This window comes from Zerene cesonia, chromosome 27, assembly GCF_012273895.1.
Source record: "Zerene cesonia ecotype Mississippi chromosome 27, Zerene_cesonia_1.1, whole genome shotgun sequence".
NCBI classification, from domain to species: domain Eukaryota; kingdom Metazoa; phylum Arthropoda; class Insecta; order Lepidoptera; family Pieridae; genus Zerene; species Zerene cesonia.
The window spans coordinates 4,903,555-4,920,620 of record NC_052128.1 but is presented as its reverse complement, the minus strand read 5'-3'; the positions used below and the strand labels follow the sequence as shown (position 1 = coordinate 4,920,620).

At 32.5% G+C, this 17,066-nt stretch overlaps 1 protein-coding gene across 1 annotated transcript in view; it reads right to left on the bottom strand.

The window, feature by feature from the left end:
• Window positions 1-13,843, bottom strand: part of LOC119837481 (transient receptor potential protein) — a 29,995-nt gene extending 16,152 nt beyond the window's left edge. Inside the window, exons 1-3 of the mRNA XM_038363074.1 lie at window positions 13,721-13,843; window positions 3,466-3,629; window positions 1,427-1,571 (exon numbers count right to left, since the gene is read on the bottom strand). Of these exons, the coding sequence (XP_038219002.1) occupies window positions 1,427-1,571; window positions 3,466-3,623 (303 nt within the window). The 5' untranslated portion in view covers window positions 3,624-3,629; window positions 13,721-13,843. The remainder of the gene's footprint in view (window positions 1-1,426; window positions 1,572-3,465; window positions 3,630-13,720) is intronic.
• Between the last annotated feature and the right edge of the window lie 3,223 nt (window positions 13,844-17,066).

Here is a 17,066-nt window from a genome sequence, read left to right as displayed (position 1 = left end):
ACCTGAAGCAAGCTATGTACGTGTTCTATTTGATATAGCCATTATCGCATTGCACAACACTATTCGGCGTCATAGCGCGGCGTGAGTTCGCGCACTGACGCGCGCCTAACACGCTTTCCATCTGACAAAGCCAGTAACGCGTAGTACAATACAATTCGGCGTCATAGCGCCGCGTCAGTTTAGCGCACTGATGAGCGTTATGATCTCGTTCTATCTGACAGAGCTTTGTTAAATTTGATTTGACAGTCGTATATAATCTGTGCCTGCATTTTTATTTTAATACGTATTTAATCTGTGCCTGCATTTTTATTGTGCATATTCGAATAGTCAGGCGAAGAAAGAACATGCAGTATACAGTGCATTCGCTATTCGTTTTGCGATTTGTTATAACGATAAGAGCGGTTTTCAAAAGAACAGGCCATTACTGCACTCACGAATATGTAAACAGTGGTTTGTTAACGAATATTTAGTCGAGTTGCGAGGCGAATGACGAACACTAATGTGTTATTGCATCATTAGTCTCACTCGTTGATCAAACCTAGGAATTCTCACATGAAACTCACGCGACACCACCATGGGCCTATAAAGCAGTTTTGTCTCAATGTGGTCATATTTCAATGTTTTAGAACAAAACGGACCATACAAATCTTATTTACGTCTATTGAGATTCGGTGTTTGAATATAAAGATGTCGTTTATGAAAATATACTTACGTTCTACTGAAAACTATACATTTGTGATTTCCCTAAGGAATACGTATTGAGAGTTCTTATTTTATTGTTTCATATTTGTATCAAAATGCAAAGCTTGAACAGATCATTGTCTAGAGAAAATTTTGCTGCAACTATGAAATTTGGTAATGTGTTTATTCATCTGTATGTCCCCACTCCCCCCCAATTTGACACAGTAATTGTGTTTTTTCACTACAAAGCCGCTGGCTGGCTGGATGGCTTTCTTATAAAAAAAAATAATGACAATTAATAAGTGCATATTAATAACGCAATTTTATAAGACAGAAAAAAATGATTATCGCCGTTTTTATTTTTTATGTCATAGCGGGTAACTGAGCTGGTCGTTCGCCTGATGGTAAACGATCATCACCACCCATGGACATTCGCAGAGGCTCAGAACTCTGAGAATGCGCTGCCTGCTTTTAAGGAATAAGGAAAGAATTGATGACGGGAAAGAAGGAATGGAATGGGAAGGGCTAGTCTTCCTATAATAAATGGGTCATCTAACACTTAAAGAATTTTTCAAATCGGACTAGTAATTTCTGAGATTAGTGCGTTCAAACAAACAAACAAACTCTTCAGGTATATAATATTAGTATAGATTTTTGATATTTATTTTCATGCATTACGTGTCTTTTTCGGATAAGCTGAACAAGCCATATCGAAGCTGTAGAACTGGACTAAAAAAAACGTTACCTTAACTTTGATGCCAGCTTCGAGAAACAGTCGTATAAGTTCAATGTTTTCGTTTTCAATAGCGGCGATTAGAGCTGACCGGTTGAGAGGGTCCACACAGTTGATGTCCAACACGTCTGGCTTCGATGCATATTGGTCTATTAATCTGGAACATTTTGACATTAATGTCATGTTTATCTATAGTACAAGTCGGGAGGAAGTGATTTCAACTTTATCTATTTTATTGGAAAGTCATATCCAACTTCCTATCCTGCTAATATTATAAATGCGAAAGTTTGTAGGGATGTGTGTGTGTTTGTTACTTTCACGCAAAAGTACTAAACCGATCGCAATGAAATTTGGTGCGTAGACAGCTGGACAACTGGAATAACATATGGACAACTTTTATACTGATATTCCTAGTGAAACCGCGGGGCGCAGCCAGTTAAGGAATAATTTGAACTGAATTATTAGGGAACTTTTATTTATTACATTGCAAAAGTCAGGACATATATATATATCCTGACGTTTCTTAACAATATAGTTAAACGAGACAAAAGAAATAAATATCGTCTTTATCTATTAAATAAGAGTTAAAAATAATAATCTCAGTGTCCTTATGTTCTTTGAATGCAGAACTTAGTGAGTTCTTTCTATGGCGAGGATTTCAAAGATAAGAAAAAGAGAAAAGAAATATAACTAAATACGGCGATAAATATTCCTATTAGACGGACTCACAATCTTTTTTTTACGATATCTTGCAGTTTAAAATGCTTACAGCTAATGGCAGCTGTTACTTTAATTGACTGATAAATGCTTTCAGCCGTTTAAATTTTACTTCGATATTTAATATAAACCTTCTGTTAAAAATCTTGAGTTTTCAAAATATTACCACTTTTCCTTTCGAAAGTATGCAAATAGCACGATGTTTTGACCCGATTGTGTGCTCAAGGTGCATTTTTTCGTGTGTAAGAATGCATGTGTTCTTTGTATCCTTTATAAATGTCGTCATGGATTTTAGCTTGAGCAATGTTCTGTGATTCATTTAAATTGAAAAGCCAATAATCGAACGGATGACAAAGACTTTTATGTTAGAATACAAATTATGATTTAATAATTGCAAGCAGATATATGTATCTATAGAATAATTTCTGCTTTGTTTTACAAATACCTGGGAGGTTACCGTGACGTCTTAAAGCAGTACTAATTCCAGTGTGGGAAAATGACAAAATGACAAAGCTGTATCGCCATCATTTTCCCACACTTAAATTAGTACTGCTTTAAGATATCACTGCAACCCCCCCCCCTCCCCCGATTTTGTAAGTGTAGTATTACGAACGCCATTTCGGTAGTCTTTGAACATAGATAATTTTAATAAAATAATATCAAAGTAACCTAATTCATTTAATCCAAAGTCAATCAAATCGTACACATAATATATCCGGATAAACTCAGTATTACCTAGTGATAACCATGACATATAAAAGGTGCGCGACAAGCGCACACGTGCAAACAAACAAGATTACGTTTTATAGTGATTCTTTCGACGACCCGAAGTTTATAATAACATAGTTTTATTTCAAATATTTCGTGGCTTCTGATTGAATTTAATCGATCTGGAGTTTATATTATAAAGTCCACGGCATCAGTGACTGGAATTTTCCAGTTGATTAAATTAGATATTATTTTTGAATATTTCAACACATTTGAGTCGTATTTCATAGGTTTTCAAAAATCTTTAACGTATTTGAGAAAAATACCTTCAAATATGAATATGACTATTGAAAAAATATCCACTATATTAGGAAGGCCACTCAACTAATTATAGTTAATTTGTATTTTATTGTATTGTATTGTAATGTATTTCAATATTTTTATTTTTTAATGCCACAAATCTAAAATACTATGTTTTAATGTCATTTAATAAATTAAATTGTCCTATAAACACTCCGATAATATAAATTTATAACCTCCATCTAGAAAATTTGAGATTTTTCCTACACGATTTTTTCTAGAAGCTTCGAGAACTTTCCAGAACCATCGAGTAAAACGTTCCTTACCGTTTAACAGTCGCGTAGTCACCTCTGTCGGCGTTCAGAAGGAATGTCTTTTCTTCCCTGGTGAGCGGGCGCTCGTATACGTTCCGAAGGTCGTTTTGGCTGTTCAGCAGAGCCTCCTGAGAGCTGCCAAGAAGCTCTTCCTTCGAGCCACGATTCATTTTGTTCTGGAAGACAAATACCGTTAAGTTGAGGTTATTGACTGTTAAAATAAATTGATTAAGATGAAGGCTGTAGCATCACTGTAAGAGCAACAATATGCTTTCAATATTGTCTGACAACAATTCTGCTGTTAAATTGTGATTTGATATTCTTAGTTGTCTGAAGTAGGATGTCTATGTATCTGTAAGAATATGTTATATATGTTGTTTTTTTTTTTTTAGGATTAATTTTGTCGTTCAATAGATAACAATTCGTCGCTGGGTCGTATCACACGGTGGGTCGGTTAGACATCGAATTTTAACATTATTACAATTGTGGTTTTAACTTAAAACTGATAATTGTTAAATTAATTCATTTTGAGATATAATAGAACTAAAGGGGCTGTATGTCATTTATTTAATGTAATTTTAACTCAAACTAGTGTAAAATCGACGCAAATTGTATGTTAATTTTATTTGAACTGGTTCCGCTTAAATCATCATATTATTCATATTATGCTAACATCCATCATTCAATCAGTAAGTGTATAAATTAATATATATTTAATGTCCTTATAAAGTAAATAAATTTAAATCTGAATGTATATGTTCTAACCTGACACTAAAACTGCAACAATTCATTAAAAAACACTTGTCTTTTATATTTGATCAAAATTTACTTTATAAAACGCAGTGATATACTTACCCTTCAAAATAAATATGATTTTTTGTTGTTTATATCTAAGAAATAGCATCTATATTTATAAACAACAGATTTTTAGATGTTTTACAATATTCACACAAAAGCCAAATAACAGGTATGAGAATAATTTTGTAAAGAAACGTGGATACAACAACACAATACGAGGGGTAAATCGTTACTGCTAAAGGTGTTATTTTGATGTCAACTGTGACAAGTGGGGACAGAATGATATGTAAATATAATTGTTTTATACAAGTAGAACACCCCGACTTTTCTCTTTATTACTATATATTTTTTATAAGTGGAAATTAATAATTAACTATCAAAGTTAATAAATAAACAATTATTTTTTTTATGTAAGGCGTTATAGTTAACTGAGCTCCAGTACCACTCCACTCCACTACCACTGCATAAGCCAGAACATTTGCAGATGGAGGGTCCCTGCAAATGCGCTGGCCACTTTTTAGGTAAGGGATAAGGAAAGGGTTGATAGGAATAAAGGATTGGAATGGGGAGGACGAGGTAAAGGATGTGGATCTCCGTCCAATCTACACTAATATTAGAAAAAGGAAACTTTCGTATCTTTGTATGTTTAACGTTTTTACGTAAGGCTGATGGACCGATTTAAAAAAAACTTTGTCACCATTGGGAAGTTGAAACGTCACTGAGTGTCATAGGCTATATATGTACCACGGGGGCAAGCCGGGGCGAACAACTAGTTTAATATTAATATTATACATATTCTATTACATATACAAAGACGAATCACTGTTTTGCTGCATACTATTGCATCCTTTATATAAGTGACCCCTAGTAGGGTATGGGGCAGATGATGTACATCCGTCTCACTGATCGATTTTCTTTAGGGACAAGTAGGTGATCAGCCTTCTATGTCCTGCCAGACCGAGAATTTCTTTTTGTGCGTCCCCACCGGGACTTGAACCCAGGACCCCTCGGTTCTACGCTCACGTATTAACCACTGTACCAAGGAAGGAGGATCCTTTATGTAAGCTAAAGTAAAATCATATATTATATAAGTATTTTTAGTGAAATAAAGTGTGTATATAAGAGCACATCTGGTAGAATACATCATCATAAGCGAGCTTTATCTCTATATTTCCCAATTATGGTCCTACGTCCATTGTTTGTTTTGGTAATATTTTGTTTTGACAACGTGGTAACATTTACTGACGCCTTATGGTCAACAATTTAATAGATATGGAGATTAAGACATAGATATAGAATTTAATACTGAATAAGATATTAACTAAATAAGATACTAACAGTACAAAGAGGTAACGTTTATGCAGATTATTCGGAGTAATCTTTGAATCTACTGAACTACTATCTATCTATCTACTATCTTTGAAATACTTTAACAATAGAATGTCGCATTATTTGTGAAATACATAGGTGAAATTTATTGGGCCTGGGTCGGGAATCTGAAAATTAGAAATACTAGCAGAACCTTCGTTGTAAAATGGATTTTGGAGTTTTTTAAATCATAACTTTACATCTTGCTTATTTTGAAATTAAAAGCGGGCAACATATATACAACGTGCATCTCTGCAAAAATTATGGGCGGCTGTGATCGCTTACCATCAGGCGAACCACCAGCTTGCCCTGTATGACATTAATAAACCTTTAAACAATTTCAATAGAATACAACATACAATAAGACCCTACACTCAACCTCTGCTGTGAAGATGCGCGATAACAATGTGAGATATCTTGAAAAATAGAGTAATATAAAAAATAAATCTGACATATTTATTCTTAAGTATTCTTCGGGTGTGGATTTTTGGACAGTGTAATCTTCAATGATTTATTGAGCATGTTTTGTTGTATGCTGAGTCGTCATAGTTTGCGTTAAATAAGATAAAATGACAATCTCGTATTGATTCGGAAGGAAATGTCAGTTTTTCCGAGTATTTAGTTATTGGGGTTAGAAATATCTTGATGTCTATACAAATAATTACCTATATAGATAATAAACTCAGAGAAATATTCATAATTGGTTTAGCCAAAATCCACCTAGAGCTTAAGTACAAATAAAATATCAAAAGTCAAAAATTAAGTTTTATAGATTCTTTCCGAAAACAAAAAGATAACTCGGACAAAAGTTGAAAAATTTTAGCGTTTTTTGTCGTACTACACAAACTTTAAAACACATGTTAGTATTTCTGTATATTTGCTTGAATGTTTGTACATGCATAACCTTAAAATATAATTTTGAAGCTAATTGCTATATTAAAATAGTCAATCCTGTTTTCATTTAAACATTTGTTTTTCTAAGAATTTTTGTTGGTAAATAATTTCAAAATAAATTATGAAACTCACCGAATCATTCATATCAAACCGTATTCGAATACGCTTGCCTCTTTTGCGTCGCCTCATTTTGCAAAAAATGTTTAAAAAGTTTTCCCTCACAAAAATACTATGTAATACACAAACACATCCGTCAACAAGGTTGAAGAACAAAATAAACAATCAAACACATAAAACAGTTAATAAAATTTATAGAGTATTGACTGTGCGCACGCGCACCTCTTATAAAAAGCTCTTGTAACTGATGGGATGATGCTATTTCTGATGTATTGGATTTTTAATATGACTCACGATCGAGATAATTTTTAATGTTTTGACAGCCTAGTTTGATTTGGCCAGATTTATTTTATGGGCAATACATAAAATTATTTATATTAACCGACTTCAGAAAAGATCGAGGTGCTCAATTCGACATAACGAATTTCGACACGATGTTTTCTATCGCTTTAGTCTCGAAAACTTAATTATTGCCATTACTGCCCAGTACATTGGTTTTATGTGATCGTTTTTTTTTGTTTTTCACATTAGGAATAAAATAATTTAAATATTAACTTTTTTGTCATATTATTTAGAAAATTTCGAATATCTTATTGCAAGCATTAAGTAAAACTACCTACATATTACATACGCAGCTGTCTCTGTGTATATTTCGAGATACTAGAATGTCTAATTAATTTATTAAAACACATTTTTGAGAGCAGGGGTCATCGCATCCATCGCACCCTGTTTCGTATCTGTTCTAAAAATACATTTATTTATAAAACGTCTGTTTTTCTTCGTGGTTACAATAAAAGGAAACGTTATTTACCCTTTTATATAGATTTACTATTGCTGTAAGTCTATAATGGTTTAAATAATAACGTATGGGAATGGTCTAATGGTAAGGGCGTTCCCCGGTGACAGCGGATTTTTGTCTTTTTTAAGTTCGAGTTAATGTTATTATTAAAGCTTTTAATTGATAAATATTACAAATGATTTTATGTTCCAGTGGTTAACACCGGAGACAAAAAAACGTTTTTGCCTTCTTTCTAGTCTTGAGAACCTTTGTATTTGAAATATCGCCTCTTGATTTTTATTGGAAACTAGACGCACATCCCGGCTCCGCCCAGTTATCAAGATTCCTTTTATCCTAAGGGAGCATTTAATCGGTATGAAAATCCTGTCACTCAAGTCTACTCATACCCTGTCTGTATACCAAATTTCATCAAAATCCGTTTAGTTATTTTAGCGTGATTGACGGAAAAACATCCAAACAAACAAACTTTCACATTTATAATATTAGTGTGTGTGATATAATTTATGTATATAGTGTGAATTGTGATAATATGTATAGTGTGATAATCTATATTATAAAAAAAATAATAAAAATATAAATAATCTCGCACTTAGCATACTCCCAAATACTTCGGTTATATAATTTATTACCTGTTTCCAATGTTAAGCTACTTATTAATGTTTATAATTATTACAGAATAAATAGATTCGTCGTTAGTCGTTTTATCTACCAGCGACGTAATCTATAAACTCAAATATTTATAACATCCACCGCTGCAACTCGCAACCGTACAAAATCATATGAAGCAGGATTTTCTCACGTGTAAACAAATTAATAGCCGCTTCTAGATCAAAGGAAACGCCATGTGCTGCTGATGGGTGTCGTGGATAGCTAACACTAAGCACTTAATCTATTGTTTATACTACGTTTTATTTATATTTTAAGTGCAACCTGTTAATATATAACGATAATAGATAGAATATGAAGTATTATAAAAGCTGAAGAAGCGCTAATTTCAGGATTTGGAAAAAAATGAGTACAGAGATAGTTATAGATCCGAAAAAGAGATATAGTTTTTGTCCCGGAAATGCCATGGGAATGTTCACTATGCTAGGAAGCGGGGACTGTCTATTGTCTCCTTTGAATTCTCGAGCGAGATATCCAGTTGATTGTATAATTAGAGCCAATGATTGTCAATTTGTCACGCTGGAAAGAAGCCATTCTACGTTTTCAGAATAGAAAGGGTAGGTGCGTTTATAGTGTTTATAAACCAAATTCATGATGCATTATACAGTTTCATCAAATTCAAATATATGTTATTTGAAAATGGCATTTTTTAAAGTATATAACGTACTGAACAAACTCATGCGTTTCATTTGGTCAAGTACAAACACAAAAAATGGACTTATAAACTATTCCTGATACATAACTCTATATCATTGGAAATCCGTTCTTGTAATACAAACTTCTCTTGTATATTTATTACAAGACTTGTGCAATCATAGCATTTGTGAATAAAAGCATAATCTTGGGTTGCGTAGCTGGGTAAAAAGTAAAATGCATTCGCACAGCGCGGTTCACATCTGTTTTATAGATTGCTTTTCTTTAAGCAGAATTAGACGGGTTTGCTCGATCTTATCAGGATGCAGTATTCATTGAATGACTAATAGCGGAATAGTCACAAATGAAATATTTGTAAAGTGAATCGCTTTATTTATTAAGTGTATTATTGTCTTCTGTTAATATACACTTCAAAAGGTTTTTTTTTCTTAAAATCATATTAGATTTGACAGTTTTTTGTTGTTCCTTCATTTTTTACTACTACATTTTTTGTAAATATATAAATTAATGTTCCCCCATGCAGAGACTCAAACTATTTTCATACTCTTCTATTTCCAAGTAAAATGCAATGAACTTTCGGAATTCCATTTCAAGGCGCGAAACCATATAACAGAGTATTAATATATGACATTGGCTGCTCATTCTTGTCAGCGAAAATTTAATTTTTAGTTCTATTATATTATTTAAATCGTGGTCTGAGTAAAACTATTTGTGGTTTTCCATAGTTCAATAAGTATTGTATTTTATAAAAGGTAATATAATATTCTGAGTTGTTGGAACTGAGACAATCAAAAGCAAATGCTTTAGAAATCAGATTTATTTTGTACTGTATCAATAATTCAGAGCCTTCTTTTTTATCAGAGCGAGCAACTGAGCTGGTGGTTCGCCTGATGATAAGCGATCACCATCGCCCATGAACATTCGCAGAGGTAGTGCCTTTGTGAATGCGCTGCCTGCTTTTAATGGGAAAGGGACAACAAAGGGTTTGAAGGCTGGAAAGAAGGAATTGACTGGTAAGGGTGAGGACTGGGAAAACTATCATCATGAGAGTCGTCGAAGGAGGCGATATTTTTGGAGCACGTATGTATGTATGACCTATCGCTGGACGGGTTTTGGCGTATGAGGTGTCGTGATAATTTTCAGAATTGTGATAGTTGCATAAGCTTATGTATACAGCTGCATAAATTATTAAAATAGCAGGAACAAATTACAAAAAAATACGATCTGGGTTCGTCTTTTCCTATCCTTCCAATATAGATATCAAATTAAATATAGTTATAAGAGCATTACAACAAAATTAAAACGCTAGCAATTGGATTTGGTTACTGCGACAGAACAAACGAACTCAATATAAGCCGTGTAATTTATTGTGGTTCCCATATATTCCCATATATATTTCCACTGTTGGGACACAGGCCTCCTTTGAGGGACCACAGACTAATAAGCAAAGATTATAGACTCCACACCAAGGACCATCATCACCCCTAAAGTCATTCCCATTTCTGGCTTCCACGTGGCATTCATAAGTTCCACAATGCTATAATTGCAATCGGTTAGTTCTAACTAAGGTTATTGTGTCAGGGTAAATACAGTAAGTATTGTTGACCTTACAGGGAGATTATGCGTAAATTGGATAACGGGTTGTAGACGATACGGCAAGTTATTATGTCCAGAACGTGATGTTGGAATTAATTTTAACATTCAGTTATTAGTGTGACATGTCTATGAAATGCTTGATAATTTCTTAGTGTATTATATAATAAACATTATGTGTTTCTATGCTACGTAAACTGTGGAGAAGGCGTACAAATTTAACCGAATTGTACTGTATTGAGTCAAGACAGATCTTAGGATAAAAACATTAGCCGAATTGTACCGTATTGATTGAAGACAGATCTTAGGATAAAATATATTTCAATGGAGCTGATAATGTGTTAAGCACAGCTAACTATCCTATTTACACGAACGTCATAATAATGTAAGAGTTAGTTTGTAAGGATGGAAGGATGTTTGTAAAAGTCTCACTATAACTAATATAAATACGGCACATATTTATATAGATACAGATATAGAGATTTATTTGTCTTACTCTTATATACAGTATACGTAAGGAAATTATTTAATCCTGGTTATATTTATCAAGATAATGAGATAAATTCATGAATTCCAGGTTTGTATTAAAGAAATTAGAATTTTAAAGTTTCATATATCGTAATGAGATAATTTATTACATATATGTGATGAACCCAGTGTTCATATACTTAAAATGCATTTGTGTGTGTGTTAAGACTTAAATAAGATTAAAATGAAACACATATATTTCTAAGGTAGTGTGAATTTAGAGCTTCTAATACCCTTTCTGCTCATTACCACTATCGTATGGAATCTACAGAATAATGAACAATTGCTAATGTACTTGTATTTATAAAATTTATACCATTTATATTCATTTATTATATTATTTCCAATTACTTACTATATATGAGTATATATAATAGAGATAAATAAATATGTATTTATTTATTTATTCATTTACATACATATTTGACGTTTTTTTTATGTCATAGCGGGCAACTGAACTGGTGGTTCGCCTGATGCTTAGCGATCACCACCGCCTCTGCGAATGCGTTGCCCACTTTTTTGGGGCAAGGGAAAAGGAAAGGATTAACGACTGGAAAGAAGGAATGGACTGGGACGAGTGAGGAAAAGAAAACATCACCTAGGATAAGTCTCAATTTGTAATTTTTCCAGAGCAATAAAGTATAATAACTAAATAAATAAAACGGGCCGTACAGTATATATGGATATACATATGAAAGATTACCTGAACAAACAAATACGCTATTAATATTTAAGCAAATGCGTATAAAACAGGATTTGTATCTATTGATCTACTGACATTTTCCTAATGTTGATATCAATAGACTCTTTTTATGATTATCGAAATGAAATTATTAATGCATTTTTATACCGTAGCAAGCAAATGCCTAATATAGTATATAAAAATTTATGTTAAACTTTAGGTTTATTATTTTTTATTTATCTAGTCTTTCTTCTTTGCCAATAAGTTTGTATTTAAGGAATTTAATGTTATCCATACTTGTAATTACTTGTAATTAGTACATACGATTGTAAAACCTGTTTTTATTAATTACTAGACGCACGTCCCGGCTCCGCCCGGGTGTCTGGACTAAAATCCGTTAAAAAGTCTTTAATTTCTCAATGTATAATACTCGCGTAAAATCAAAGACAAGAAAATACTATAGAAGAACTTGTTGTATTTTATCATACCCACATTCTTATAGTGCGTAAAATCTGACACCGCTGCAAAACTATAACCACGTGTAGAAGCGTCGTGAGCCACGTGACTGGCAGCATGGGATTATGACCGATGTGACGGTAATACAATTGAGCATGTGCTTTTCGAAGAGAATCTCTCTTAGTATGGGATGTATGGAAACTCTTACTGAAGGATGGGGACTAGGACTGTGGTTTAAAAGTGATTTTAAATCACATTACACAGAATTGTAACTGAGTTAAATCTCCTTCTGAAGGAAAACGATGTGTGTGAAATCTTATCACTGAAAAAATAAAGTTTAAGTAAGTTATCTTGGTATTTAGTTAGATCTCCTTTTGAAGGAAAATTTTATGTTTGAAATCTTAGTGATGGAAGAACTGTCGTTATCTTACTGCTGTCTTCGATCTCCTTCTGAAGGAAAAGGTTGGATTGTCTGAAATCTATCTTCTAAACCCCATCAGGCATTGAAGGCATTCGCAAAATAGGGAAAAAGGACGATTGTTATCAAATTCTTATTAAACCATTTTATGCCTACATATGCTCTTATGCATATCAAAGCTTGGTAGCTTTAAATAAATTGAAAAGAAATCTCCAGAAAGTTCTATTTTTCAGATAAGTAATTTCCGGGAATCGAGAATATGTCCGGCTCTCAACTTCACTTATTGCCAGTATTTTGTGTGTGAAAGGATGGTGTATATCATTAAAAATACGTAGTACATACGTGTAACCCATGAAATGCATCTGTCCAATACGTGACCCTTCCAGATAGCTCACTGTTATTATTAAGAAATTCTCAGTATAGTAAGAACTATACAAAACTTCCACCATTTCGGGTAATCGATACCCAAGGAGTGTGATAACGGAACTCAAACAGTACTTTTGTGAAACTTTTGCAAAACGAGATAAAAATATCGTTAAGCTATAATCGATGTTTTATTATTAACCATTTGTAACTATAGAGACGTGACTGATATCCGAGTATCAACCGACGTTCCCACACGAGTGGTTCTCAACTCGACTGTTTCTTTCTCGATATTGTATTCATATGGCGTGATTCATTTTGTGTTTGATAGTGAAATTTTATAGTTTTAGTTATGCCCTTTTTGTAGACTATAATAATTTTTAATAATTTTTGATAATATGCTTATAACGAAGGTTCTATATTATTGAAATATCTGTAACGAATACAGTATCTTTTATTGTTATCTGCAATTTTTAATATTTATTGTTTATAGTTACAGAAGTAAGCGCGTTTAAAGCCAAAGACAAACTTTGAAATCCTTGATTTAAACAGATTTTTTTTTATAAAATATGTATATCAATTTTTAATAAACCTCCTTAAAGATTCACTAATCATTGAAATTATGAATTAAATGCAATGTTTAAAGTATGAGGAGGAGATTTGTCTTTGTATTTTGGATATATTAAACGGAGGGTTAACGAAGTTTATCTTTAAGGATATTGTAAGAAATAAAAATAGGATAGGTGTTTTTTATTTGTTATACTTGAAAAGGTTGCGATAATAAAGACAGCATTTTCAAATATAGAATGGGTAGATATTTATTGTTTCTAAACTTTATAAATTTTTAACAAAATTGTTTTTAGAATAATTTTTTAAAAATATTTCTAGAAATAGCTTAATGTTCTTTTTATATCTTAAAGTCTAGACTTACCTAAACAATATCCTAATTCATGATGGACACTAGTTTCCACAACACTGACAGGGCGGTTGTCCTATGGGACAATAGGTAACAATATGGTAAGTGAATATAGTAATCGAATTTACAAAGTGGGCTGGCCCTGGCGCTAGTGAGGGGTGGTGTCGATGGTTTTTCACGATACCCACGCATGACTAGACATGCGGTCTGTTGGATTTCTTTTCTTTTTAATATGAATAAATAAGTGTACATTATACCCTGAAGAAGAAGACTAGTGTTTTCACTTAGTTTACAAGGAAATGCGTTGATTTGTACTCGACGTTTCACAAGCTATGTAATATCATTGTTTCAGTTAAGATAAATGATTTTATTTATTATATGAACATTTTAATTGGTGGCCCAATTCATGCCGAAGCGTTCAGCGTTCGCACCGAAGAAACTACCACACACTCCACATAGATTGGTGAAGATTCGTAGAATAGTATTGTGTTACTGTGTTTCGTGCAACGAGTAGGCAAGGCTTTATCCTTTTCCTCACCCTAACCATCCCTTTCATTTATTCTCTTGGTCATTTGGTGGCCCACTCCAACATAAAATAAATTACGGATATACGTTTTTTATGTTTATAATAGACTACGTTTAAGTATACGAAGTTTTGAGGCAGGCTATTTGGTCTCTACGTAGGCTAGCACTTTACGGTTAAAGACATTTATTTCTCTAAAGATTACATTTGAATCACTTACAGAGAAATAAAATTTTTTTTACATCATATTTACTCGCTTAGCGTTATTAGTACGCCATACATTTTTACATACTATTATATAAGTCTTCAAGTATAGTCACGCTAATTGATGGCAGCATATTGTTTTGATCATAGATCCTACCTATGATCAAAACAAATAAAATTTTAATTTTACTTTATAAAAGCTCTATCTATTAAATTAGTTCAAATTACATACGATTCAATTTGAACGAGGACCTTCCGTCGAATTTTATGTGTCTAATTAATATTTAAACATTATATGTGTCTTGTATCAAAGCAAAATAACACTGTAAATACGAATAACATTTAAAAAATATCGATAAAACGTGTCACATCACTACCGCGAAAGCCACACTAATGCCATTAATGTAAGTCGACTACGTCCGATATGTCGATGTTTAATTTTTTTCCGTCGCGCATACGGTCAGTTTTGGCTATGTATGTACTACGATGAAATATTTTAATAATGACATATGGGTATGAGACCGGGCAGTGATGGCCCAGTGGTTAAGACTTTCAACTTGAATTAAGGAGGTCGGGGTTCAAGATATGATAGGAGACTGTGGCCTAAGCTCGATGCCCTGTGTCCTTAAGATATAGCTGATCGTAACGATATTGTAATGAGTATGTTTATCTGTTTGTTATCAGATATTTTTTTTACAATTGCTGAGAAAAAGATAGTACACCCGTAAAACAAGCATTCTATACTTAATTCAGGCACCAGTCTCTCACAAATATTAGTATTAAGCAAAAGATTTACTAATATATTGTGCATAACCATTTGTGAGCAGAAAAATTAATAAATTATAATATTGAAATTTGAAAAATTATTTTTAAAACGCTCTCTGTTCAATAATAAAAAATAAAGTGCTTTTTTTTCGATATCATTTAAACAAACGTTTTCTTAATTAATTTAAAAATAGTATAACAATAGCCCAAGTTGATTACAGAAAATTTAATAACTGAGCGAAAATAGTTCAATAATCATAAATTAAACTGCTTTTTTTTCGATATCATTTAAACAAACGTTTTCCTAATTAATTTAAAAATAGTATAACAATAGCCCAAGTTGATAAAAGAAAATTTAATAACTCTGAGCGAAAATAATCTTCCTAAACAATTAAACTCTATGAATAAAACGCTTCTAAGTTACATCTATCTGATAACAACTCTTTCGGTCGATCTGTACATTCGTATCACCAATAAATGATCAATTGTACCACAGAACAGGTGTAAATCTGTAAGCAGTTCTGTCCAACCTAATAAAACCATCAATCATCACAGTATAATGAGCATATAAGGTTACCCGTGGGAGCAAAACTTTTGACACCTACAAATATGTATTTGATTGACGAATTGTATACGTCTGAATGTTGAATAATTCAGCGTTTTGTAAAGGGATATAAACACGCTTATATTAACTTCGCCTGTGTGTTTATGCTTGTATATAACCGATTTATTTGGAGTCGATTTTGATCGATTCGATATTATAAATTTTATTGTATATATGCTATATTGCAATAGATATAAACAACGAATATAAAAAAGGCTCAACTTTTAATCAACCACAACTAAATACTTTTTCCTATTATATATAACTTGCTACGGTTAGGCAAGAAACGCAGGTTCGAATCCTGCCTCGTGATTAAATTTTTTCTATTCTTTCAAAATTTCTCATATATATAACTTGTTAACAAAATAATTACTTTCATAATAGCATCACTCAATTTTGCAATATTCAAATATTGTTTAAATTATTTATAATTGATATTAAAAGACACAAAACTACACAAAGAGAACCTAACTTATAAATACAGTTAAACAAAACTAAACTAAATTGTCTTATCTGCTCTTATACAGAGTATACGTAATTCTGGTGAATCAGGATAATAGGATAACTCATGAAATTATTGTATTGTCAACGATCCTTAATCCTACTAATATTATAAATGCGAAAGTTTGTAAGGATGTGTGTGTGTGTGTGTTTGTTGCTCTTTCACGCAAAAACTACTGAACCGATTGCAATGAAATTTGGTACGTAGACTGCTTGACAACTGGAATAACATAAAGGCAATTTTTTATCCCGATATTCCCACGGGATGCGGACTTACGCGGGTGAAACCGCGGGGCCCAGCTAGTATGTAATAATTTTAAAAAGTCACTTCAGAAAGTATTATTTATTTCATAATTACATTAATTGCCCTGCAATTTTCGGTCTAGATTGTTTATTATGAAAATCATAAGAGTGTGCCTTATGGAATTATGCAAATATGATATAAGGTCATAGGTGCTTCTACAGGCGACGGGGTGATGAGATTTTCGTTTATAATAGCATAAAGTTCAAGTGTCACTACTAGCCTATGATGTTAGGGAAATAAATATGTTTTAAATGTGTTTATTTTTTACTTTAGGGGTTTTTCGTCCTATTAAGTTAGATCACAACTTGTATAAAGCAAAATTAATCATTTCAATTATATACTTTTATAATTTTTTTTTTCCATTATTAAATGGGTATACGGCAAAATAAATATTTTGTATTATATACTTTTATATTTATTTCCCAGAGAGAAGTACCAATCCAAATTCTAAAGCCAAATG